We start from the raw sequence: 27436 nt of genomic DNA on the forward strand, positions 1-27436 counted from the left end.
CAAGTGCTTCTCACTCAGGCTGATTTTGTCCCCTACAGGACAACTGGCAATGTCTGGAGACATTTCTGGTTATCACAGGTCAGTGCTGGCATCTAGTGAGTAGAGGACAGGGATCTGTTGAACATCTTACCATAACCAGGACATCCCCTCATGGCAAGTAATTATATAGACCAAAACATCAGTATTGTGGTGGGTTAGAAATGCTGGTAAATATTGTTGAGGACTAATGTTAAAATTTTATCTAACAAATCTCAACCATTCTCAACCATTATTTTATAATTATATTGAAATATTATCTGAAAAATCTCACAATCTTTCTCCATTATTTTGTACTACTTCAGCTTTTTATTATGGTTTAATAATTATAACATAAAACGAACCATTTTAACCATTTTTAAGTGTCAATTCTGTACATTTGTCTTTAAGTATATTTGCAATGTTGTGCAGCCACTGCCACCATCAGTGTACAGAAATTTTTCATTTTCACAAACTGAAACTCTGACCCCATTAAACGCTAACTACTCATCCCCGTCTCCCAGACCTTGGCACTCAACATTCTACTTTCTGTCTGTGTGAATTTGATTCCTCTAGCCATCTCATATAAGTGGAATCATATAATATTTATCCATTTGGAACAGATCTATTTTTACATTTCAAAACATGAACTTCTGATGTTCCCTTTACTTCCCAAATGTGCTCCACCCACAGCCCTCCCTGTCTCAAGGGAGTCAACTCCATTCTTTCAGTTGTTCAGGCTCCTTGGAGTCATTCTTGTCTCCTCTCTTTCTCTCAAAAACATATCCTGACTGACAGCAAATCCTCTTGGCTCTACCTTCCAAATATAGCCAGGTTGACCACTTCCCAATCCTTAACGCTACTCTAAATGTGGGTCCTAGCTACCTATATCTCACCTGGCATGCTGTAGTCAACTCCCAGAAGGATTCCTCACACCCTACAATCCAGTATCAACCCACCAGCCAGAATGATCTTTTACAAGCCTAATCATGTCATGTGTCTTCTCAACACCCTGCAATGACTCCCCATTTCACTCAGAGTAAATGAAAACAAAGTCTTTCAATGGCAGAGAAAGCCTCGCATGTCAGTCTCTGATACCTGCCTTCTACTTTTGCTATGATGCTCCTTACTCTCTCTCCTCCAGCCACACTCCCCCAAGTCCACCTCCACCTCAGTGTCTTTGTATTAACCTTACTCTCTGCCTGGGACACTCTTTCCTGAGACATGCCCTCACCTTAGTCAGTCACTGTCCTCAGAAATGCAACTTTCTCAACGAATTCACTTAGACAATCCTTTATAACATGACAACTTGCCCTCCCCACACTCCTGATTCTCTTTATCCTTTGGAGTTTAGCCTAAACTAATGATTAACACCTAGTACATACTCAGTAAAAATAGATTTGATAAATTGAATAAATAAATGTTGTTCTGAAAAAGGTTTCCAGTGGCATTGTCTCCTGACCACAGTTGATTTGTCCAAGATGGGAATAAGACATGATTTTGTCAGTTAGAATCCTTTTCTGAGATTTTTTTTTTTTACACATTAGGAGCTAAAATAAGTCCACTAGCTCTTTAGCTGTGAAATTTTGAGGTGTGAGTTGTGAGAGCTGCTGGTTTAGTATCTCTTCCATGTGGGTTTAGCCAATCTGAGAAAATAAAGCTAAAAATGTGAATGGAAATCTTCAGAGTGCTTGAGCCCCTGTGTCCAGTATCCAGCTGAGCCTCTGCCCACCTATGTTCAGATGAGTCAGGAAATTCTCTTCTATGACTTTCAGGCAAAGTAGACCTGTGTGGTACAGCCTTAACTTTACATGAGCCAGGAACATGTGATGACAAACCCAATGAAAATAAACAAGGACTGCCATGACAGACCCTCCGTGTTCTCAGTTCAAGGCCTTATCAATGAATTGTTGGTGAATTCTAACTCGTACATATCTCCTGTGGTAGTTTGAATAATAGCCTCCCAAAGACATACGTGTACCAATCTCCAGAATCTTTGCCTATGTCATCATAGATGGCAAAAGGCACTTTGAAGATGTGATAAAGTTAAGGATCTTGAGATGGGAAAATTATCCAGAACTATCTAAGTAGTCTCGATGTATTGACAAGCATCCTTAAAAGGGAGGCAGGTGGGCTAGAGTGAAATTTGAAGATGCTATACTGTTGATTTTGAAGATAGAGAAAGAGGCCACAAGCCAATGAATGCAGGGGGCCTCTAGAATTAGGAAAAGGCAAGGAAACAGATTCTCCTCGAGAACCTCCTAAAGGAAAGCATCCATGCTGACACATATTCTGACTTCCAGAATCGCTAGATAATAAATTGGTGTCATTTTAAGCCACTAGACTTAAGACAATTTGTTACAGCAGCAATAGGTAACTAATACATCTTTCTTCCAAAATCTACTCATCTCAGTCCTATTGTTTTAGGTCCGATCTGCATCATTTCCCCCCTGAATTATTTCCACAGCCTCCTAATTCTTCCCTCTGCATCCCATTTCTCCCACTAAGGGCGATCCTAAAGTCCTCATATTGTACATATGATTCCTACATGACTCTGGTTCTCAGATACTGGTAAAATCTTTAGTATGTCAAAGCAGACTCTCAATGTGCTCCATCTATGTATCCAAACTTATTTCTAATACCTCAGCCATAAGTTCCATATATCTTCCTGATATGCGTACCTCTTGAATGTCTCTTGAATGTCAACCAAATATATTCTCTAGTTACCTTTCTTTTCATTATTTTTTATCTTCTTTCAAGCATTTTCTCCTTTTACAGTTTTTCCTGAATATCAAGTGTTGGCTAAGATATGGGAAAACTGGAACATTTATGCATTCCTAGTGAGAATGTAAATTGGTGCAACAACTTTGGAAAATAGTTCGGCAGTTTCTTAAAAGGTAAAGCATAATTTAGCATATAGCCCAGTAATTCCCCTCAAGGTGTCCCCCCAAGAGAAATGAAAATACATGTCAACACAGAGACATGTGCACAGATGTTCATAGCAGTGTTACTCATAATAACCCCCAAATGGAAATATCCAAATGTCCATCAGATGGTAACTGAATATGTAAAATGTGGTATATACATACAGTAGAATACTATTCTGCAATTAAAAGGAACAAAATATTGATACATTCTTCCATGTGGATAAGCCTTAAAAACATATGCTAAGTAAAAGAAACCAGATACAAAAGACCACATATTGTATGATTTCATTTATATGAAATATCAAGAAAAGGCAAAATTATAGAGACAAAAAGTGATAGGTAGTTTCTTAGGGCTGAGGTGGTAAGTGGGAATTAACTGCAAATAGACACAATGTTACCTTTTGAGGTGACAGACGTGTTCTAAAACTAGCTTGTGGTAATGATTGCATAACTCTATAAATTTACTAAAATCATTTAATTTACATTATTATGGGTGATTTTAATGTATATAAATCATGCCTCAATAAAAATGTTAAAAAATAAATATTTAAAGATTTTTTCCTGGAATTACTCAAGGTGAGTTGAAAACTTTTACCTTTGTTTTCCTCAGGATTTATTACACACCAATATTATTATGCTCACCATTCTGTATTGCAATCATTTATATCTCACTGGTCCCCTCCTCAATTTGTCCACAGTAGACAATAAATACAGATTGGATTACACTTAATGGAATATAAGTGAATTGAAGCCACATCAAATAAGTCCTTTGTCTCTAACAAGTTATAACTTTTTGATCAATTTTGCAGTCCTTACCTTGTCTCAAATAATTACTTTCTATTTTTTCCCTACATCCCCTTAAATCCCTTCATGATATTGTCTTGATACATCACACTCTCTATCACCTGTGTTAGCTTTGGTTCCCACAGAAACAGAAGCTGAGACAAGGATTCAAGTACGAGGACTTTTCTGGGAGGAGAAATAAATGGATAGGAGAAAGGAGAAGAAGACACAGAGAAGAAAATACATCTCTTATAGTTTGCATTAAATCAGCTACCACAGGAAATCAGCAGAGTTTTGATCCTGTGGGGAAATTCTGGAAAATGGTACAAAATCCAAACCTCAGAATTATTCCAGCTAAAGGGTGAAGGGTATGGTATACCCCACACCTCTCCCTCAATGGCTGTGTCCGATGGAGAATAATTCTCTGCCACTTCTGCCACCCCGTTATTGGGCAAGTGGGTTCAGGCTGGTGCTGTCAATTGGCAGTCATGTGATGGAGATAGTGATTCAGGGAACGTCTGAGGAATATTAACAGCATCGACTACTACATCCTTCTGCATAGACTCAATTTTATTAACATTCTTCTCAAAAAGTGAGGTAAGTTCTTAACACCTTCTACACATGTGTAACTAGAATTCCTGATGGCACCTCCAGAGAGCCTCAGAAAAAATAAATTAAATCATGTGAGAAAACAACTCCTATTCTATTGTATTAATGATTACATGTTTTAGGGTCTTAGAAGATGTATCTCAAAATTGCAGTGATGGGAAACAAAGGTCAAATAAAAGAAGGAAAGGAAGAAAGGAATGAAAGAAGGAAGGGTCACAAAGAATGCAGCAACATCTCAGAGTTTCTAGGTGGTATATTTCTATTAATCATCTGAAGAAACCAGCCTTAAAACTGTATTTCTACTTTGAAGTTGAAAATCACATCACTTTTCTTATGAAAAGTAGGATAGCAAAGTCAGTGTCAGCTTGCCAGGTTAGAGTCCAACTCAATCTCAGGCTCTTCTTTTGAAAAGTTGGGTAAATGAGAGATAATATCTTAAAGAAATGTTTTCAAGATGAAATAAAGTCAGACATGTGAAGAAACCAGCACAGACCTGATATGTAAGGACTTCTTTTGATGACTGAATGATTTTCATTCCATTTTTTCTAGAGAAAACAAGTGCATGATCAAATGAAGGTGAAGAACATCAACATCTGAGAGAATAATTTTGAGGGAAACTACGTCAGCACTTGATATGATAATTGCTTTAAATCTAAAGTTAGAACAGACAACTTTTGTTTCTTTCAGATCTGTTCATGCACAATATGTGTAAGGACGCATGTGACTGGTCCTTAACTTTGGCTTCATATTGGAGTCACCTGGGGATTTTTAAAAATACTGATGACTGCTTCTCACCAGAGCTTATAATTTAATTGATCTGAGGTGTAGCCTTAGCATGGGCATTTAAATATTATCCCAGTTTGTTCTCATGTGTAACCAAGATTGTGAGCTACTGACCACATTTCATTGAAAGATGACTGGTATGTTTGGATATTTTATTGCTCATGAGCAGATGCTGAAGTTCTTAAAGTGAGTCCTCCTAGCTCACAAGAGAAATGATATGAAAAAATTCACCCTCACAACAGGCACTGTGATTTCTCGCAACATTTCCTGATATTTCTTTGCATATATTCCCTTTCCATATCATACAAGTAGTCATCTGTACTGGCTAATAAGATATTGTCACCTTGCTCAAACACACCCTTCTATACTTTGCTCCAGCAGAGGGAGGCTCTTTCCTTTCACTAGTAACAGTATCTTTAGGACTTCATTTTAAACTATTCTTCCCTGTTTCTTGCCCTGACAAATCTGTCTTTGGGCTCTGATCTGTGTCCACTATATGGGTATCCATCTTTCCTTTAGAGATGTCACACAGAGTTTCTGAGGCAGTGATCTGGGGCTCTCTGAAAACCTGCCTACTGACTAGTTTAATTACTTGGCCTGTTGCCACTAAGCTCAATCATCTACCAACTTCACTGATCAGGAACTTTGATTCTGGAAAAGGGAATGCCCTTTAAAGGGGATGAAGTCATACCAGCCAGTGAGAAGAGATACTCCCTATTATAAAATGACTAAATTAGGGTTTTGATTCCTCCTCATGAACTGAAATGAGATAATTTGAGTCTGATCTACTCCGGAACAATGAATAGGCTGTGTCTCCATTTCTGAAAACCTAAGTAATGGGCAAAAGCCCTTGGAATTTGCCAAAGTAATTGTGATGGTTAATTTCATATGTCAACGTGGCTGTGTCATGGTGCCCATATATTTGGTCAAACACTATTCTAGATGTTTCTGTGAAAGATTTTTTTTTTTGGCTGAGATTAACATTTAGATCAGTGAACTCTGAATAAAGCAGGTGACTCTCTCTAATGTGGATGGGTTTATCCAATCAGATGAAGGCCTTAATAGAACAAAGACTGACCTCCTGGAGGAAGAAGAAATCTTGCCAGCAGACCGCCTTTGGATTTGAACTGCAACTCTTCCCCTAATCTTCACCCTGCTGGCCTACCCTGCAAAATTTGGACTTACCAAACCTCCAGAATCACATGAGCCAAATTCTTAAAATAAATCTCTCTGTATATACATTTATCCATATCCTGTTGGGTCTGTTTTTCTGGAAAACCCTGACCAATACAGTAATGATGCCTTTTGATATCTCATTTTATATTCTCTCCAGTGGTAATACATTCTTTTTCCTCTTTAAACTTCAACATTTAGAATGAGTGCTGCTAATTGATTAACACTATGCATGGGAGGAAAGCCTGGATGGAAATATGCCATAAAGGTCCACAGTAACTATCTAGGACTGGTGTTACTATCCTTCATATGACAAAGGTGTCACTGATGATACAGAGGGTATGGGATTTGAAGACACAGCTCCACCTACATCTTGGCAACAATATGAGACCTGTGGCAACTCAGTGTACTTCAGATTCATCATCAGTGAAAAGGCACCTATGGAATGGGAGAAAACATTTGCAAACCTTATGTGTGATAATTGGTTGATCTCCAAAATATGTAAGGAGCTCCTACAACTGAATAGTAAGAAAACTAATAACCTGGGTTACTAAAAAAGGCTAGGGACTCAGAAAAACATTTTTCCAAAGAATACATAGAAATGACTAACAGGTATATGAAAAGGTTCTCGACATCACTACTCATCAGGGAAATGCAAATCAAATCACCCTGAGATATCACATCACACCAGTCAGGGTGGCTATTATAAAAAAAGAAAAATGGGTCAGCTCTGGTGGCCTAGTCATTAAGTTTGGTATGTTCTGCTTTGATTGCTGGGGTTCAGTTCCCGGGCACAGACCTACACCACTCATCTATCACTGGCCATGCAGTGGCGGCATCTCACGTATAAAAAGAGGAAGATTGGCAGTGGATGTTAGCACAGGGTGAATTTTCCTCAGCAAAAAAAAAAAAAAAAATCTTTGACAAGGATGTGGAGAAACTGGAACACTTGCACACTGTTGGTATAAATGGGAAATGTCTTAGCTGCTATGGAAAACAGTATGGAGGTTCATCAGAATATTAAAAATAGAACTTATCTAGTATCCAGCAATCCCACTTCTTGGTATTTTCCCATAAGAATTGAAATCAAGAACTTAAAGAGATTGGGGCCGGCCCTGTGGCTTAGCGGTTGGGTGAGCACGCTCCGCTGCTGGTGGCCCGGGTTCAGATCCTGGGCACGCACCGACGCACCGCTTGTCCAGCCATGCTGAGGCAGCATCCCACATACAGCAACTAGAAGGGTGTGCAACCATGACATACAACCACCTGCTGGGACTTTGGGGAGAAAAAGGGGGGGCGGGCAAGGAGGAGGATTAGCAATAGATGTTAGCTCAGGGCCGGTCTTCCTCAGCAAAAAGAGAAGGATTGGCAAGGATGTTAGCTCAGGGCTGATCTTCCTCAAAAAAAAAAAAAAAACAAAGAACTTAAAGAGATTGGAGCACGCCCATGTATATTGCAGCACTATTCACAACAGCCAAGATACGGGAACAACCTAAATGTCCACTGAGAGATGAATAGATAAGGAAACTGTGATTATACATATATGTATGAAAAGATTATATATGTAATGGAATGCCATTAACCCCGAAAGAAAGAAAGAAAATCCTGCCATTTGCAACAACATGGATGAACTTTAAGGATATTATGCTAAGTGAAATAAGCCAATCACAGAAAAACAAATATTACATGATTCCACTTACATAATGTATATGCCAGGGGCTGGCAAGAGGGGGACATAGAGAATTATTAATCAAAGGGCATAAAGTTTCAGTCAAGCAAGATGAATAAGCTCTAGAGATCTGCTGTACAACATTGTACCTATAGTCAACAATAATATGTGAACACTTAAAATTTGTTGAGAAGGGAGATCTCATGTTAAGTGATCTTTCCACAATATAAACAAAAAGTTGTCCTTAGAGACACAAACGTTAACTGAGAAAATGGAAATACTGTCAGATTCTTGATATAGAAGACCTAATTCTCCCTTAACTACTTGGTCATTTGAATGCATTTGATGATGCTAAACTCACATTTTGATGTACTTTAATTTAAAACGTAAGTCTGAATTTTCTATTAAGATTGTGAAACTTGAAAGTCACAAGGAAGAGTATAGGCAAGATTCTTCCTGAGATGTGGAAGGCCTCAGATCCTCCAACGGACATTTACATTTCCTATGATCCTGTTCCATTAATCGTAACAAATCCTCAGAGATTCAGATAACATGGACCAATTTGGCTAATTCTGAGCTCTGTGCCTTGAACTCTCAAGCCACACAACTCTAAATAATCAGCCTGTGCCCTGCAACCTTTCAGTTTGCTGGTCCCAGTACAGTTGGATCTGTGTGTGTGTCTTCTCTTCCCAGAGTTATTGTATGTATCCAGGGGTCCATGCCTGACTCTGTCTTCCTGCCAGTCCTGAGAACAGGCCCTGAGCCTTCACGACTCTTCAGACATGGGAAGAGAGATGGATCATCATTCCTTTGTCATGCCTATGCACAGAGGCAGCACAGTCCCATGAGTGTCCGTGGAGATACTGGATACAGGAAAAGCTGTGAGAGCATTGTTTCTTTATCATCAGGACAGTTGTAGTAACGAGATGGGAGGGAACCATAATGCGGTTTCACCTCAGAGGTCTATGAGGTTAATGCTCTTGGCCTTCTTGGGGATCTGGGAACTCTCATTCATAGTTCTCCTTTCCTCCCACAGTGGTTCCAGCTCTCATAGGCATCTGTCTGATTGAAGCAAGAAATGGGCTGCTCTAAATTGTCCCCGAGGCACTCCAAAATGATACATGAAGTTGACGATGAAGATGAGTGGGGGATGATTCCAGATGACTCTGTACATGGTATCATGAACCTTTATTAAAAATTCTCCAGTGCTAGGCTCTGAACTAAGTGCTCCACATGGCTTGTTTCATTTCATCTGCATAGTCATCTCTAAGTTATGTTCACAGGTTGTTGTTCCTTTACAGATGAGGAAAAGATTCTAGACTTTTAATGTAACTTGATCTGGGATAGAATGGGATGAAGCTAGATTTCAATCAAACAGTCTGACCCTAGACCCAGGGCCCCTGGCCAGAATTCTCCCCCTGCCAACCCAACCAGCCATATCCCTCCTCTGCTCATTTCATGCAGACACCCTCTGCTTACTGTGCTCCTCTCCTTGGAGGTTACTGGTAGACCACAGTGGAGAGCAGTGGGTGGCACTTGCTTCATCAACTATAGGAAGGATGGCTGAGATGACAGGCAGGGATCACAGAAAGAGTTGGCTCATGACAATTTAGAGCAGATCTGTTTCTTGCCCCTGCTCCTATATTTTGCCTCAGCTGTCCACTTCATCTTCCCCATTCTTGTAATTTAGCCCTTCTCTATTTCAAAGGCAGATGTAACATCTGTGTCTCAGCTCCAGCCATACTCAGGAAACCAGAAACTATTAAAAGACCTATAATAGATGTGTCATTGGTTGACCTGTAGATCTCTGCCGTAAATGTTCTGAATTTTAACAGAGAGAAAATGTTAACTGCATGTTCCTCAGAGATCCATAATGTAATTTTAAATCCTCTCTGCTGTCCTTATTATCTAGTGACAAGGAGAAAGTTCTTAGTATCTCTGAGCCTCAACATTGTCATCTGAGTTGATTCCTAGTTGGTAGCACTCCATTGAGTAAGGACTAAGTAGATAATGTATTCTACGTATGTGATTAAATATGTGATGGCTACATATACAGGCAAACTATTTAGATGTTGTTATTAACATTAATAACACTAAGCTTCATTTATACAATTTGATCAAAATATCTTGTGATCTGACAGTTTGGTTTTCAATGGATACCAGACAAAACATTTTATTTTTGTCCCATGCAAACATATACCAAGCACTTAAGCACTTGAAAGGAAATGACTGAGTCATGTTTGTTTCTAATTCCCTGGAGCTTACATCACCTTTGGCACAGAGTAGGTAGCAACAACAACAGAAAACCCCCAAATATGTTACATGTTGATTAGACCCTTTTTTGATTCAAGAAACAGAGCACAGTCAATATGGTTCACACACAGTGGTGCTTTCTTGCCTGTTCCTTCATCCATTTCAGGGACGTCCCGTAGGACAGGAGACAAGATAAAATAGCGCTTGTTTGTGTGGATGTCCTAGATGTTCAGTAGGATCTATTATCTTCCATTTAATAGCATCTATAGCATTCACTTATTCAGAAAACATCACAGTGATTTTCGTAAATATGAAGAAGCAGCAGCAGAACAAGTACAGGAAGGTACATTTTACTGTGTGCGCTGAGACACACTTTAGGATTTCTAGCACTCTGAGACAAGAGAGCCTTCAGATTCTCTGCCCTATAATCAAATAAAAGGTTGTTAAAACTTTCTTAGGGTTGCATTTCATCAATAAACCCTTTGTTCCTATAATGATTCCAATTCCTGCTGCAAAACAATAGCCAAATATTTATTAACCTCACCCTTCCTTGGATGCCACATCTCTAGAGATGGCTGTTCTTCTCTTCATTTCCAGATCAGGAACACCAACACAGAGAGGTTGAGGGATTTACACACACTTCTGTGAATTAGGGTAATGAACCAGTGGTTTTAGGGCCACTTACAGCACTAATATGGTGGAGTATAGGATTTTCTATTAATAGTAACATACTTTATAGCCCAGTTTGAAAATTTGAAATATGGAAATATGATTCTCTATATAAGATGCGAATTTTCATATGAAACTGTCATGGAATGACTATTATTAGATACTTGAAAGTATTTCTGATTCTATACCTTAATAATAGCATATAGTTGATAGCAACTGATTTTCCTATTGTAAAAATAAATGTAGGCAATAAATAGTAAAATTTAACTGACATTGATTTTTACTACAAAAACAACTGTCCTCCATGCACATATCATATAAAAATTTTCACTTGTATGACATGGAGAGAGGCAAAAGAACTTTCATATGATTGGTGAGTTAGGAATTGGTAAATAAAATGAAATTCATGCCTCAGGTAATACTACATATCAGTTCAAGTATTATTTCTCGTATTAAACACGGTGTTGTAATAAACAAGAACAGTTTAGATGCAATATGTGTGGTAATACGCTATTTAAGTAAATTTCCAAGAAAATTCTTAATAAATACACAAGTAAATATGAACATGATGGAAACACTGACAAAAATACACCCACCAAATTAACGGCAGTGATTATTTTGGGAGACAGGTGTTCAGAGTAATGGAATCATGCAGGAATTTAAAGAAAACTCAAATTTTATTGGTAATATTTCAAATCCCTATAAAATTTAAGTTTAGAAGCAAATATCATTAAATGCTTACATTTTTAATTTAGACATTGGGTATTAATTATACTAATAATAGGTAATATTAACTGAATATTTGCTAAGTGCCCGGCAATATTCTAAGGCATTGTTCTTGACCCCGGCTTTACATTGAGACCACTAAGAACTGTGTGTGTAGAGATTATTATTTAGTTGGTTCTAGGCTGTGGCCAAGGCATTAGTATATTTTACAATATTCACAGGTAAATAAAATAATCAACTAGGATTGAGAACAATGAGCAGAGTATTTTATGTTTTATTTAGTTTAATTTGTTAAAACAACTCTAGAAGGTGAATTCAATTATTATCTCCATTTTACCAACATGGAAACTCCCCAGATGTTTGATATGTCCGTCTCTGTTCTTTTTTCTTTTTCATTTTTCCCTAGATTAACTCATAGTGTGACCCCCTTAAGGGCAATGAAGGTCAGAGTTGCCTTCAGGGAGTTGATTTAAGGAGAATTGTATACAAGGAAAATTGATTTAAGGAGAATCCTCCCTGTTTCAGTACAGATAGAAGTGAAGTAGGCATAAGAATTGTGGGTTTCAGACCTGGTTTGGGGGACTTCCATGGTCCTAAATTCTTCAACTGTAAATAAGAGAGTTGGATTTGATGAGGACACTGCACTTCAAACGTTTAGGGTCAGAAATACATGTAAGCACTTTACCACACCATTACTAAATGGAGATCGAAAAAACAAAAGCCATGTCAAACACCAGATGTTTCTCAAATTTTATGTAGGGTTGATATATAGTCATGCATAAGATGAGAAGTTGAAATAAACTTTTTAAAAAAATTCAATTATTTTTATAATTGTGAGGTGTATTGTGCAATAATGTCATCTATGGGGTCAATGATGCTGTATGATTTTGGGCATTTAAAACAAAAAGATGTTTATCAACATTTGAAGTCTACCAGGCCAAGGTTAAGAGTTATATTTGAAAACACTTCTAAAAGACAACAAAAATATTTGGCTGATCACATATTTCCATGGAGGAGAGAACTCAGAAAATGAAAGAATGATGAAAACCCAGGAAGATAACTTGTACATAATAAAAGAGCTTTCTGATTATGAATATTTGACTTTTATTTAGAATCCAGATAATGTAGTTCTAGCAATTATACAGTTTATCAGTATTCCAAATAAAGGGAATTTCTTGCACTGTATCTGAATAAAATAAAGCTGCTTCTAAGTGTCATTTAATTAACAGGAGGTTTTTTTTCCTGGAGGGAGAAGGTTATTTCTTATTTAATGTATTTCTTTAGAATTGTAGGCTGTATTTTATGATGTTTATGGATTTATTATCTCTAAATATCTTGTTCCTATAATATTCTTCAGGCGAGAGTCTCTTAAAGTAAGTGTGTATAGAAAGGGATGAATAACACAGAAACTTATGAGGAACAGTTCTAAGAAAAACGGATTTGAGACACTGAGAAATATTATGAAGATCCTGGGGTGTATGACCTTACAAGTGAATTGCTTGAATCTACAATATGGACACAGAGCTGGGCTTCCATCTACTTGTTTCCTTTAGCTCCAATCTTCCTTTCTTTTTCAAAAGGTGTCCAAGCTACATAGAACCAGAGAATCTAACACGTGTCTCATAAATCTTCCTCATAGGCCTCTCAGATGATCCAGAACTGCAGCCCGTGCTCTTTGGGCTGTTCCTGTCCATGTACCTGGTCACCACGTTGGGGAACCTGCTCATCATCCTGCCGGTCAGCTCTGACTCCCACCTCCACACCCCCATGTACTTCTTCCTCTCCAACCTGTCCTGAGATGACATCGGTTTCACCTCCACCACAATCCCCAAGATGACTGTGGACATCCAAATTCACAGCAGAGTCATCTTCTATGTGAATTGCCTGACTCAGATGTCTTTTTTAATGCTTTTTGGATGTCTTGAGAGTCTCCTCCTGGCAGTGATGGCAATGACTGGTTCATGGCCATATCCAAACCCCTGCACTACTCAGTCATCATGAACTCATCCCTTTGTGGCTTGTCTGTTTTGGTGTCACTTTTAATTAACCTTTAGGTCTCCCAGCTGCACAATTCAATCATGTTGCAACTTACCTACTTCAAAACATGAGGAAATTTTTCTTTCTTCCATGACCCGTCTCAGCTCCTCAACCTTGCCTGTTCTGACACCTCCACCAATAACATAGTCATGTATTATGTTAGTGCCATCACTTCTTTTCTTCCTACCTCAAGGATCTTCTTCTCATACTACAAAATTGTTTCCTCTATTTTGAGAGTCCCTTTATCAGGTGGGAACTACAAGGCCTTCTCTACCTGTGGCTCTCACCTGTCTGTTGTTTGCTTATTTTATGAAATAGGCCTTGGGGTTTACCTCACTTCTGCTGTTTCACATTCTCCCAGGAAGGATGCAGTGGTCTCAGCGTTGTACACTGTGGTCACCCCCATGCTGAACTCTCTCATCTATAGTCTGAGGAATAGAGACATCAAAAGAGCCATGCGGCGGATCTTCAGCAAAACGACCTAATATCAATACCTGTGCCATCCATTTGGAGTGAAAGTTGGCAAATGCAGCAAAACTAAACATCTAGACCTGAAAATCTTACCTGTCTCATCACATTGTTTTGTAGATCTCATGGCTTTCACTTCTCTCCATTTGTAATATCTGAATATTGCTTCTTGAATTTTATCAGATCCTTCGGGTGTATTATTGGATCCTTTGTATATCATAATCACTGCATGACTATATTCTGTTTATATCTATGGAGTCTTCTATGGTTTATCATTGATGACCCAGGTATCCCAGAAAGATGAACAACTCTCTTTCTGTATATTTGAAGGTTATATCCTTCCCACAGCTCTTCTGTATTTTCCATACAAATTTATCATTTCTCATTTCTGTTTATGCAGGTTATGTGTGAGGATGCAAGTCACTGGTTCTCAACTTTGGCTTTTATTGAAATCATCTGGGAAACTAATAATACAGATAACTGGGTCTCACCATCAGAGATTCTGATTTAATTGGGCTGGATTGTGGCCTGAGCATGAGGAGTTTTAAAAGCCCCCAGGTGGTTTTATTGTGCAACCAACAATGAGAACTACTGATCTAAGTGAGATCTTTCATTCAAAGATGACCTGTATGTCTTGGGTCCTAACTGCTCATGGGCAGTGTCGAAGATTCTAAAGAGATCAGAGCTCCAAAAGGGAAGATACAAAAATCCTACAGTTGCAATCCTACTGTGTTTTCTCCATTATTCCTGATAATGTTTCTGCAATATTTTCTCTCTCTACACCATACAGCTGGGCACATGTGCTGGTTATGAAGCTGTTGTCCATCTGCTCCAAACTCACACTTCTATATTTAGCTTTTTGGTGCTGAGGTGGGGCTCTTGAAATCACTGCTGTATTTTCCATCTTGTGTTCACTTTACGTACTTTCAATAGTGATCAGTAAAATCACTATGCCCTAAAAGCTCAACTTTTCTCTTTACACCTCTCAAGCCCTTGGTGTGGCAGATTCTTCCCCCACTTATAATTGCTGTATTACCGCTTCATTCTTCTTTTGCCTTTCAGCCTTCAATAACTATTTAAATTATTCCCTATATTAAATTTGCTTCATTAAAATGACTAATAGGTTTCTATTTTCTTGACTGAACCCTGACTGGTATTGTAACATGGGGTATAAAGCTATGTTGTGAGGTGTCTGCATTTGGAAGATTGCAAAATGTGCCCAGGTAAACATTGTGTCTTGGTCATGGGATCACAACTGGAAAATATGTGGTGATATCACATTTCCAGTTGCTATGTGACTCTAACGGTGCCTGAGGATCATTAAGCCGCTCAAGTCATCACAATAAATTTATCTTCTTTTACATTATTCTGAGATTGCAAAGGACCATGTTGCAGCAAAGCGGAGCTTGGATCTCAAAGTTCTTGGAGTAAATGAAGACTGTGTGGTGAACAGTATCTGAGATGCTCTATGCATCTTAGCTTTGCCATTCTCTGGGTGTGGTGAAACTGAAGGAGACCCTTCGTGTAGGGCACTGAAAGGCCGGGGAAGCTGGTCATTCACCCTGTTCTCCCTTTCCCGGTGAGGTGAACTCTTGCTAGGTGAGAAATTTCCTCTTGGTGCTGAGTAGTGCTGGGCTGGGGAATGGGCTGATGCAGGCAAAACGAAGTTGTTCTTCCTTCCCTTTTGTGCAGTTATTCTCATGTGTCTTATGCCAATGTGCTGCCAAAGTTTTTTACCTGGACTCCTGAGCTATCTGAGAACTGGGTTTGTTCATCAATAGTTGTCTAACTGTTGATCTTTCGGGGAGGAAAGAGGCTAGGGTCTCTTACTTTACCATCTTGGTTTCATCAAGTTTTCTTCATATCAGTTAATGACAAACCAATCTCTGAATCCTCATCCAGAGACCTCTGATCCAGAAGGACGGCATGTGTAGAATGCAGAAAGTTGTAAAGGACCATCATTTTCATATAACTCACTTTATCCACTAGAAAAAACAGACAGGCCAAAAGCACATTTATTTAAACTTTAGGATCTGTGAACACAGAGTAATCTAAAGAAAACACATTACGGAGCAAATGAGCTCTTCTTGATGAGCAGAAATCACAAGCCACTGAGAACATTTGTTCAATTTGGGCACAGAATGGCTGCAGCTTTGAATAATGTCAATGGAGGGACCCTGGTGATGGAAGAGAAACCACATTGGCATCTTCTGATTGCCTGTCCTGAAGAAAAATGGCGGAATCTGCAGAAATAACAAATCAGAGGCAATTTCTACTCCTGTACCTGTTCTGCAAGGAAATTTTGCTGAGAGTATTGTCACACGATGGGTTGACGCTTATTTTTGGGAAGCAGAGAGACAACTCCGGAGTCAGAGTATCAACATCTTGATAGAGGGCGAAGCCTGAATGGTGGGCAGATTCTAACATGCCCCCAACAGACTCCACCTCTATTCATGCCATTATGGAGACCCATTTCCTTGAATGTGTCCTGGGCCTAGTGACTTGCTTCCAACCAACACAACATGGCAAAACTAATGACATGTTACTTCAGAGATTAGGGTACAAAAAAACTCTGGCTTTCATCTTCCTGGCGGTTGTTTCTCTGTCACCTGTCTGCTTGTTCTAATGGAAGCCACCTGCCATGTGTCAGCTTCCCCAATGAGAAGCCCATGCAGCAGAGAACTGAGGAAGGCCCCTGGCCAACAGTCTGCAAGGAAGTGCACCCTAAAAGCTATGTGAAGGAGCTTCGAAGTAGTTCTTTTCCTGTGTAAACTTTGCAGTCCTAGCTGATACCTTGATTGCAGTCTTGTTAGATACCCTGGTTTGTTTAAGAGAAGTAGAAGGCTATAAATAAATGGATAAAAGTTAATAGTTTTCTAATATACCAACAGACATCAATGAAAGAGAAAAATTAGAACTTGGGCTTTATTTATATAAGCAAAACCCTAAAAAAGGCAAATAGAAAGTTCTGTTTAGAGATAGAAATCTTAACTGAGAAGATGGAAATAGTTTCAGCTTCTTATTATAGGAGACCCAATTCTCCATTATTTGCATGATTAATATAATGGATTTATAGATATGAAAGTCAAAGAGTCATAAATTAATTTTTAAAAAAGAGTCTGCATTTTATTTAAGGTCCTTCAAATTGGAAGTCAGAAGCAAAGTGTACAGAGGAGTTTTCTCCTGAGAAGAGGAAGGGCCAGACTCTTCTAAATGCATTCACTTTTCTCCTTTTCCTCTTGTGTTAATATTAGGAAGTCCGCAGAGATTAAGATAACGTGGAACAGTTTCACTAATTATGAGATCGGTGCATCGAGCTCTCAAGGCCATGCAAGAGTGAATAATTAACCAGTGCCTCCAACTTTTCTACGTGCAGGTCCCAGCTGGGCTTCATACCTGTATCTCCTCCCCACAAAGTCACCATATCCATCAGGGGATCCATGCCCGAATCTGCCTTCCTGTCAGTCCTGAGAATAGAGGCTACACCCTCACCATTTACCAGGCGGGTGAGGGCAGCGGATCCAAATTCCTAGGTTATGACTCAGCAGAGACACAGCACAGACAAGTGAGTACCCAGGGAGACTATGGAGCATCTTGTTTCCTCATTATCAAGACAAGCAAGAGTATGGAGATAGCCAGATGGGAGGGCATCACTATGCAAAGTGTCAACTGAGAGGTCAATGAAGTTTGTTCTTTTTTCTGTTGGAGATTTCAGAACTCTCATTCAGAATTCTGCTCTCCTCTACCACAATTTCTAGCTTTCATAGGCATCGCCCTCACCAGAGCAGGAAATAGGTCTCTCTAAACCATCCTGTAAGCACTCCAAAATGATCATGAATTTGATGATTATGATCATGATGGTGACGAGGAGAATACCATTACATCATAAAACTTTTTTGAGGGTTGCGTTGTGACAGGCTCTGATCTATGTGCTATGTAGCTTTTTAATTTTCATCTGCATAATCACCCTCGAAGATATAGGTGCACACATTATCATTATTTTACAGTTGAGGAAAGGAGCACAGTATTCTATTTGATTTGTACCAGGTCCTGGGGTAAAAAGGGGTGAAGTCAGGTTTGGATCTGAGCAATGAGACTCTATTCACAGGGCACAGGACAATGTCTTTCCATACAATTTAGATTCATAGGGGTATTGAGCATTTGAAATGTGGCTTCTCCAAATTGAGATGTGCTGTGAGTATAAAATACCACATTTTGAAGATGTACAAAAAAGGAATGTAAAATATCTCAATTTTGTATATTGGTGAAATTATAATATTTTTTTGGTATAGTGGGTTAAATAAAATTTTAAAATACAATAAACAAAAGACCCAACCCACCTACTCAACCTTTCCTTTCTCTTTCCAGGTCACTCCAGGCAGAATGCTTGTGGGGAAATGACTGAGTCTCACTCATTTCTGATTTCCCATCACCTACATTGTGGTTGTCACAGTGTAGGCAAACAAAACTATATACATTTATTTTATATATATATATATTTATATATATATACATATATATAAATCTCTGTAAATATTGATTACCCTTTGTTAGTTCACAGGAACACAGCATAGTCAATATGGCTTCCAGACACTGGGCTTTCCTGCCATGGTTTTCATCTCTTCTAGGGGTGACCTGTAAGACTAAAGAAATGAAGGAGATGGATCATTTCCCTCCAAGCACTCTTCCCAGAGTGACAAATTAATCAAACCTGAGGAGGGGGTCACGGGGACCTCTGATTTGTAGCCAAGTTGGACACAAGTTATGGGTAACCTGGGGACTTCCCTTTTATGATGAGCATCTGAAGTGGGAGCAGTCTTGTGGGACTGAGCCCTTAATCTGTGGGATCTGAGACTCCAGGTAGACAGTGTCAGAACTGAATTAAATTGTAGGACACTCAGCTGGTGTCGTGGAGAATTACTTGGTGTGGGGAATAGCCCCATATCTGGTGAACAGAAATGTCAGAAGTGAAGACTTCTGTGTGTGCAAGTAAAGGAGACAGAACAGGAGGTGAAAAAATGGGTAGGTTTTTCCTACACAAGGCTAAAGATTAATTAAATTTAGTCAGCATGTCCCTGCCCACTATGGGATTTTTTAGGGCAATGGGTGCTATCACAAAGGGGAATTCAGACAAGACAGTAGTTCCAATGGTGAAGGGAAAGCATACCGTTTGTCCTCTCTTTTTATGTTCAAGAACATCCCTCAGATTATAGAGGGTACCTTGTTCAAATTTAGTGGGATCCCCAACTATTGCTGTAATCTGAGCCCCAGTATTGATTGAAGATATGAAGGTTTGCCTTCATTTCTAGTTCATTTCAGCAGATATTAAAGTTAATTCAGAACCTATATTGAAGAGATGCAAAAGCTCATCTGTGCCCTTTCATTTTTTGTTCTGTATATTCTTTTAGTAAATTTTAGACTTCCAACTGGGTCAAATTGTATACCTTTCTTTCAGTTTTTTGTTTCCTCTCTCATATTCAGGTTTCTTTTTTTCCTTTTCTTTTTTTCTTTTTACTTATTCATTTTTTGTCTCTGTATATATTTCAAGGGAGGCCCTCTCTATCCTGCTCATATTTAAAAATTTCTTTCCAGAGAGCCTCAAAGCAGTATCTTCAGGGTTAGGGACTTCCTCCATGATAACATTGGTTTTATGCGGTTTATATGCCCTGTGCTTAAATGAGGTTTGAATTAATCCCTTCACTGTGGTACAGTGGTGTCATGTGTGTTTCTCCCTATAACCATGAGGATCTAGATTTTTGTTGTGACAAAGGCATGGGGAGACAGTAGTAGCAGAGGTATTTAAATATCCTGGTCTATTTTTAGGAGTGCAGACCTCAGCATGGCACACAATGGCTGCCACCTTCTTCTTACTCTCCTTCTTCTCCTTCTCCTTCCTCCCTCTCTCTCTGTCTCCCTCTCTCTCTCTTTCATTTTCCTAAGGACGACTCTTTCATGAGGAACCATCCAATGGACCTATATTTTGCTCAGGGTATACTCTTTCCCCTCAGCACCAAAAGGGCCAATCCCTGGTTGAAACATACAAACAATCAGGATAAGAGTCTTTCTCATGACCCTAGCATCAGTCACAGCTTCATTCCAAGACATACAGATAGGTCTGGGCTGAGACAAAAACCTCAGGGCCACTTTAAGGAAGAACCTAATCCTGTACTCTTGTCTCTAATAGCCAAGTAATCGTTGCAACATCTAAATTAGATAAGTTATATCTATCAGAGAGGATTGGAAAGACTCAACAAATGCAGTACAATGTAACGCAGTGCCAAGCGCAGACTTCTAGCAGGCGGTAGCTCAAAGTGCATGCTTGTCATCAGGCAGCAGAGCCAGGGAGCAAGTCAGAGCAAGACCAGGAAGACCTCTGAGGTCATTGTCTCAGTGTCCCAGTTGCTGCATCAAGTTTAGTGGACGCTCTGCTGAAGTAGAATGCACTCCCAACCAAAACTTGCTTAGATGTCAATGTTGATAATGCCTCAACACACAAGAGGGTATACCAAATTTTATTCCTCTTATAAAGATCTCCCTGTCTGAGGAGAGCCCAGCAGGCCTTCTAAGCTGCTCTGAAATGACCCAAGAGTTCAAGGAAAGTGGTTGTCTTGCATTTTTTTTTTTTATTGTGGTTACAGTGTGAGTTCACAGTGAGAGTTCCTGCATATGTACATGGGCTTGTGAGGTTTGAGTCTCTTGTTGTCTCCAAAGGAGGGAGGATGCAGGCTTTCTTTTTTTCTTTTTAATTGAGTTATAATTGACATAAAACAGTATGTTAGTTTCAGATGTACAATATAATGATTCAATATTTGTATATATTGTGTAATCACCACAATAAGTCTAGTTAACATCTGTCACCATATGTAGTTATAAACCTTTTTTCTTGTGATGAGAACTTTTATTTTTATTTTTCTATTTTTTATTTTTTTGTGTGTGAAGAAGATCAGCCCAGAGCTAACGTCTCCCAATCCTCCTCTTTTTGCTGAGGAAGACTGGCCCTGGGCTAACATCCATGATCATCTTCCTCTACTTTATACGCGATGCCGCCACAGCATGGCTTGACAAGCGGTGCGTCTGTGCACCTCCGGGATCAGAACCAGTGAACCCCGGGCCACCGCAGCGGGGAGCTTGCACTTAACCACTTGCCCACCAGGCCAGTCCCCGACGAGAACTTTTAATACTCTCTTAGCAACTTGCAAATATACAATATGGTATTATGAACTGTAGTCACTGTGTTGTGCGTTACATCCCCAAGACTGATTAATTTTATACCTGGAGGACACCCGGTTTTTGATCAGCTACCCTGGATGTTGGGCAGAAGGGCACGAGAGAGAGATGTGACTTAAAAACAGTTAACCGCAAAAAATCACACGCAAAAAATGGAGTCGGAATCTATATCACATATTTCTTATAGGATGTTTATAATAGTCATAATCAAGGTAATTAATTGCCCTGCATTTGCATAAAATAAAGTCCTTTTGACTGTTTATTAGTGTCCTTTAATTAAAACAATTTTCTCCTTGAGGGAGAGGATATTTCTTATTCTTTTTGTTTCCTTCAGAGAAGGGAACTGATATGTTAGTGCGTATATGGATTTTTAAAATCTCTAAATATCCCTGCTAATTTCTTTAGCCCATTCTTTGCAAAGTGGGTGCACATAGAAACCAGTGAATGTAGCAAAGCCAAAGAGAAAAGAGTTCTGAGAAGAATGCATTTGCCACAACTGAGAAATATTGCTAAAGGAGTATGGTCCTCAAGCGTGAATACTTTATTTATGAATTGCTTCAATTCAAAATATAGACACACCGCTGGGTACTGGTATATTTGTTTCCTCTATATCAATGCTCATTTATTTTCCAAAAGGTGTCCCTGCTATGTGGAACCACAGAATCTGACAGGTGTCTTGGAATTCCGCCTCCTGGGGCTCTCAGATAATCCAGAACTGCAGCCTCTAATCTTTGCTCTGTTCCTATCCATGTACCTGGTCACCATGCTGGGGAATCTGCTCATCATCCTGGCTGTCAGCTCTGACTCCCACCTCCACACCCCCATGTACTTCTTCCTCTCCATCCTGTCCATGGCTGACATTGGTTTTACTTCTACTACAGTCCCAAAGATGATTTTGGACATTCAAATTCATGGCAGAGGGATCTCCTATGTGGGTTGCCTGATTCAGTTGTCTTTTTTTTACCTTTTTGGTTGTTTGGACAGTGTACTCCTATCTGTGATGGCCTATGATCGGTTTGCAGCTATTTGTCATCCCTTGCACTACCCAGTGATCATGAACCCCCGCCTCTGTAGCCTATTGGTTCTGGTGTCTTTTTTGATCAGCCTTTTGGACTCCCAGCTGCACTGCTTAATGATGTCACAACTTACTTTCCGCACAAACGTGGAAATTCCTCATTTTTTCTGTGACCCTCCTCAACTCCTCAAGCTTGCCTGTAATGATCCCTCCACCAATAAAATATTAATGTACACTATTAGTGCCATCTTTGGTGGTGTACCAGTCTCTGGGATCCTTTTATCTTATACACGAATTGTTTCCTCAATTTTGAGAGTCCCATCAACAAGCGGAAGGTACAAAGCCTTCTCCACTTGTGGCTCTCACCTGTCAGTTGTTTGCTTATTCTATGGAACAGGCCTTGGGGTGTACCTCAGCTCAACTGTCTTACATTCTCCCAAGAAGGATGCGGTGGCATCAGTGATGTACACTGTAGTCACCCCTATGCTGAACCCCTTCATCTACAGCCTGAGGAACAGGGACATCAAGAGAGCCTTGCAAAGGTTCCTCAGAAGAACAACCTAGTCTCAATCCTTGGGCCTTTTCCCCACTCTGTGTTCTGAGTTTTAGAAATGATTGCAAACCAAACAGCTGGAATCAGCAAACATGCCTCTTTGGTCACATAACTTTTGTAGCTCACAGTTTTCATTCCACTTGATTTATCATATCTGAAAATTGCATATCTTTGATGGGATTGAGGGAATATTCTGGGATCCTATGTATGTCAAAATCACTTCACAATTGAAATCTATTACATCTATTGAATTTTCTGTATTTTTCACCTATGAGCCAGACATCCTTCAGAAATTCAGAACTCTCTTTTATATGTATATATTATATATATATATAATTCTCAACCATTTCACTGCTCATGTATATTTTCCATAGAACTTTGGCTTTGATTAAATCTATTGATGCAGGTTGTGTGAGAGAATATCACTGGTCCCCAATCTTGGCTTCATACCGGAAGAATCTGATGAGCTTTATAAATTCTCTTGCTTAAGTCCCACCACCATAGACTGAGATTTAATTGGACTGCAGAGTGAAAAGAGTATGAACAGTTTTAACAGCACCCCAGGTGGGTCTAATATGAAGCCAAGGTAGAGAGCTATTGAACTTTTTCAGACCTTTTTTTCAAAGATGACTTGTATGTCTTAGGTCCTTTACTGTTCATGATCACATCCTGAAGATTTTAAAGTGATCAGAGGTAATAAAGGAGAAGATACAAAAGAACTTACCATAGTAACAAGCAATGTGAATTTTCTCATATTCTTGGTAACATTTTTTCACATATATTCTCCCTCCACATTCTACATATGTGCTGGTTATTAAGCTATTGTTTTTCTGCTCCAAAGTCACACTGCTATACTTTAATTTGTGATGCTGGAGTAGCAGGAGGATCTTTAAACTACTGCTCTGATTTTCCATCTGGTCTTTTTTTTTTTTTTAGGTTCTTCCAGTAGGGGTCAGTAAATGTCATCATGCCCATTAAGCCCAACAGTATCCCTGTATCCCTTAACCTATGGTATGGTCACTTCCTGGAGTTCCATCTTTATGTTACCACCTTTTTCTTTTATGGCTTTCATCTTTCAATAGTTACTTAATCAATTACTTTTATTAAATTGTCTTCACTCAAATAACTAGTGTGCTTTCTTTTTTTCTTTATTGAACACTGACTGATAAATCATACAGGAGGAAAAAGGTATGCGGTGAGATTTTGTATTTGGAAGTTTGTAGAGTGAGCTCAGGGGAAAAAAAAGGTGATTGTAATGATATGTCTTGTCAAGGGTATACAATTGATGTTTAAAGTAGTGGTATGATGTTTCCAGTTCCTCTGTTGTTCTCATTGTATCTGCAGATGTTTAAGTCACCCAAGTCTTTATGAATACATTTAACTTTTTCTAATTTTCATTACTCCAGGATAGAAAAGGGCCATGTTCTCAGCTAAAGGGAGAACTTTCCTTTCATTAGTAACAGCCTCTTTAGGATTCCACTTTGTAACCATGCTTCCCTGTCTTCTGTCATGATCAATCTGTCTTTGGGCTTCTTCTCTCTTGTGCAACATAGCCAGGTACCGATATACATATCAATCTGCATATCAATATTTCCTTTAGAGATGCTACACATAGTTTCTGAGGTAGCAATCTGGACTCTCTGAAAGGCTTTCCATTAACTAGTTTAATTTACTCTGTCTTTTACCACTAAGCTAAATCACCTACCAAGTTCACCAATAATGAACTTTAAAACTCAAAGTGTGCTTTAACCTGGATGCCAAAGCAAAGATATTATCGTTTTTGCAAATGTCACCATTCATAATTTAAGCGCTGAAACTTAATATCCTTTATGTTTATGCTCCAAATCTAGCACAGTGAGGGCAGAAACTAGGCACACTTTTACTTTGTATAATGTTGAATAAATCATTCCCTCTTTTACTAGAAAAAGTGAAAATATTTTTAATCCACATATCCAGCATTTCCTTTCCTCCCAGGACCACTGGACCTTCTGTAGAGTGCTCTAAAATCTCCTGAGAGAAGAAATGTATCATTGGTTTATTTATATTAGCATGAATTTTAAATAGGATCTTTTTTTCCCCATCTAATAGTACGCACAAGAATAAAAGTTACAAAATAAAGTGTGGGCTTATAAGTTCTACAAATAATACAGGGATAAAAAATTGAGGATGGAAATCTCTCAAATGGACATTAAAAAGAGAATACAAGAAAGTGTTCATATTTCTGTTTCATTCAAGAATACGCATCATAGCAGGAAGGGGGGTTTGGGAAAAACACAAAACAAATCACTCACAAACATGTCTTTGGTTTTCATATCATGTCTTCTAAACCCATTTTGGCAGTGACCCTAATATCTACAACGTCTCACCAGTCACCTCTCCTCTAATCCCTCTTAAACCCATGACATTTGATCATTTGGTCTCTCCCAGATTTTCCTCTGCCATTAATGCACACACACATACTTAGCATCATTTCTCTTATGGCCAGCTCAATAGGATAAATATTCTAGCTTTCTACATATGGTTAATGAGAAATCAGTCTCTGAGTTCCTAATACAGAGAACTACATGCCAGGAAGACTGTGAAGATAAGATGTAAAAGGTTGCAACGGACCATCTCCCACACATCCGACTTTATAAGCCAAAAGCACATGATATCAAAGACTTCAACACAAAGATTCTAAAGAAAATATATTTTAGAGAGAGATGAACCCTCTCTAGAGGAGCTGAAATCAGAAGTTTATTGAATTTGGGCACTGAATAGCTATGGCTTGCTCTGACATCAATGGACATGAATGATATTGGTGTAAGACAAACTAGAGCAATTTCTGACTGTATGGCCAGGAGTGGCATGGTGGGATCTGCAGATGTACCCAAAACAGAGCAAATTCTTCCATGAGCCAGTTTTTCTCCAAGAAATTTTTCCTGAAAAGATGATGGTGTGATGGGTTGAAGATGCTGCTGGAAACCAGAGGAACGTCTCCATCATCTGACTCTTTTTAGAGTCAACTGTCCTGATAGAGGGTGAGGCCTGTGTGGTGGGTAGCTTCAAAGATGCTCCCAAATCCTCCTGCTGTATATATTCACACCCTTGGATATACCCATCTCCTTGAGTGTGGGATGGACATAGGGTCTTACTTCCAATGAATAAAATTTGGAAATATATGGGTTGCCCCTTCCCATATAAATGTCTAGAAGGATGCATCTTTCATCCTGCCGGCTGTCTCACCAGCTGGATCTGATGCAAGCTGGCTGCCATTTTGTCAACTGCCTGATGGAGAGGCCCATCTGGCAAGAAACTAAGGGAATCCTCTGGCCCTCAAGCAACTGAATCCTATCAACTGCCATGTAAGTGAGCTTGGGATCAGACACTCTTCCAGTCAAGCCTTGAGATGACTGCAGCCCTGGCCTACATTTTAAATGTAGACATCTCTGAGACCACTTGAAGTATTTAAGCAAACTATCAAGTTACCAGATAAATATGTCAAAATAAAGAGTTGTTTAATGTAACAACATACATCTACTGGACAGAGAAATTAGAACCTGGACTGTCATTCAAAATAGCAAAACACATAAATCTCCAACACATAAAACTCAAAACCCCAAACCAGCACTATAGAAAGAAAAATAGGAAGGTCTCCTTAGACATGCAAATCTTAACTGTGAACATAGAAATACTATGAGATTCTTGCTATAGAAGACCTACCTCTCTCTAAATTACGTGATTAATTCAATGGGTTTGCAGATATAAAAGTCACATATTGCTTTCTCTAGTTGAAAAAAGTGTATTCAAATTTTATGATAAGAGAAGCGACTTGGAACTCAGAAGTTATGAGCAGAGGTCCTCCTGAGAAGACAAAGAGGCTAGAGTTTTCCTAGTACATTCACTTTATTTTTCTTTTCCTCTTCCGTTAAATTAGCAAGTCCTCAGAGATTGGGAGAACATGGACTGATTTGGCTAATTATGTGCTATGTGCATTGAGCTCTCAAGACCACGCTGCTGTAAATAATCAGCCTGTGCTTTCCAGTCCCTCAGTTAGCCAGCTCCAGTCCAGTGGGCTCTGTACCTGTTTCTCCTCTTCTCAGAGTGGTTGTCTGCACCAGGAGGCCTATGACTGAGTATGTCTTCCTGCCAGTTCTGAGGACAGAGCCTCAATCCTCATCTAACACCAGATAGGGGAGGGGCAGCCAGCAGAACAGGAGGGGTAGCCAGAGGAGAGAAAAGCAAAATGCAAACACTTAGCTCAGTGCCCTGTGAAGTTTACATTATTGATTCTGATGGGGATCCTAGAACTCTGATTTAAACTTCTATTTTCCTCCCACACTGGTTCCATCTCCCATAGACATCTTCCCCACCAATGCAGGAAATAGTTCCCTCTGAAGTGTCCCCTAAGCACTCAAAATGATCATGAAGGTGATGATGATGATAAAGATGCAAATGATGAAGTAACCAGTGTATGACAAACTTTTACCTAGGGATTCCAAGTGCCAGGTGCTGAGCTATGTTTTTTATGTGGCTTGCTATATATGATC

The 27436-nt window shown here is 39.2% G+C and overlaps 1 protein-coding gene and 1 pseudogene across 1 annotated transcript; both read left to right on the forward strand.

The window, feature by feature from the left end:
• Positions 1–13155: 13155 nt before the first annotated feature.
• On the forward strand, positions 13156–14129 carry LOC101397266 (olfactory receptor 7E178-like; annotated as a pseudogene).
• A 5470-nt stretch (positions 14130–19599) lies between these two features.
• LOC147912149 (olfactory receptor 7E178-like) lies at positions 19600–22918 on the forward strand. Its single transcript, XM_087425250.1, has 2 exons — positions 19600–19623; positions 21965–22918. The coding sequence occupies exon 2, from the start codon at positions 22088–22090 to the stop codon at positions 22916–22918; it is 831 nt and encodes a 276-aa protein (XP_087281376.1). The 5' UTR covers positions 19600–19623; positions 21965–22087.
• The last annotated feature ends 4518 nt before the right edge of the window (positions 22919–27436 follow it).

The sequence above is a fragment of the Ceratotherium simum genome, chromosome 39 (assembly GCF_057802395.1).
Source record: "Ceratotherium simum simum isolate JZ-2026a chromosome 39, ASM5780239v1, whole genome shotgun sequence".
In the NCBI taxonomy this organism is placed as follows: Eukaryota; Metazoa; Chordata; class Mammalia; order Perissodactyla; family Rhinocerotidae; genus Ceratotherium; species Ceratotherium simum.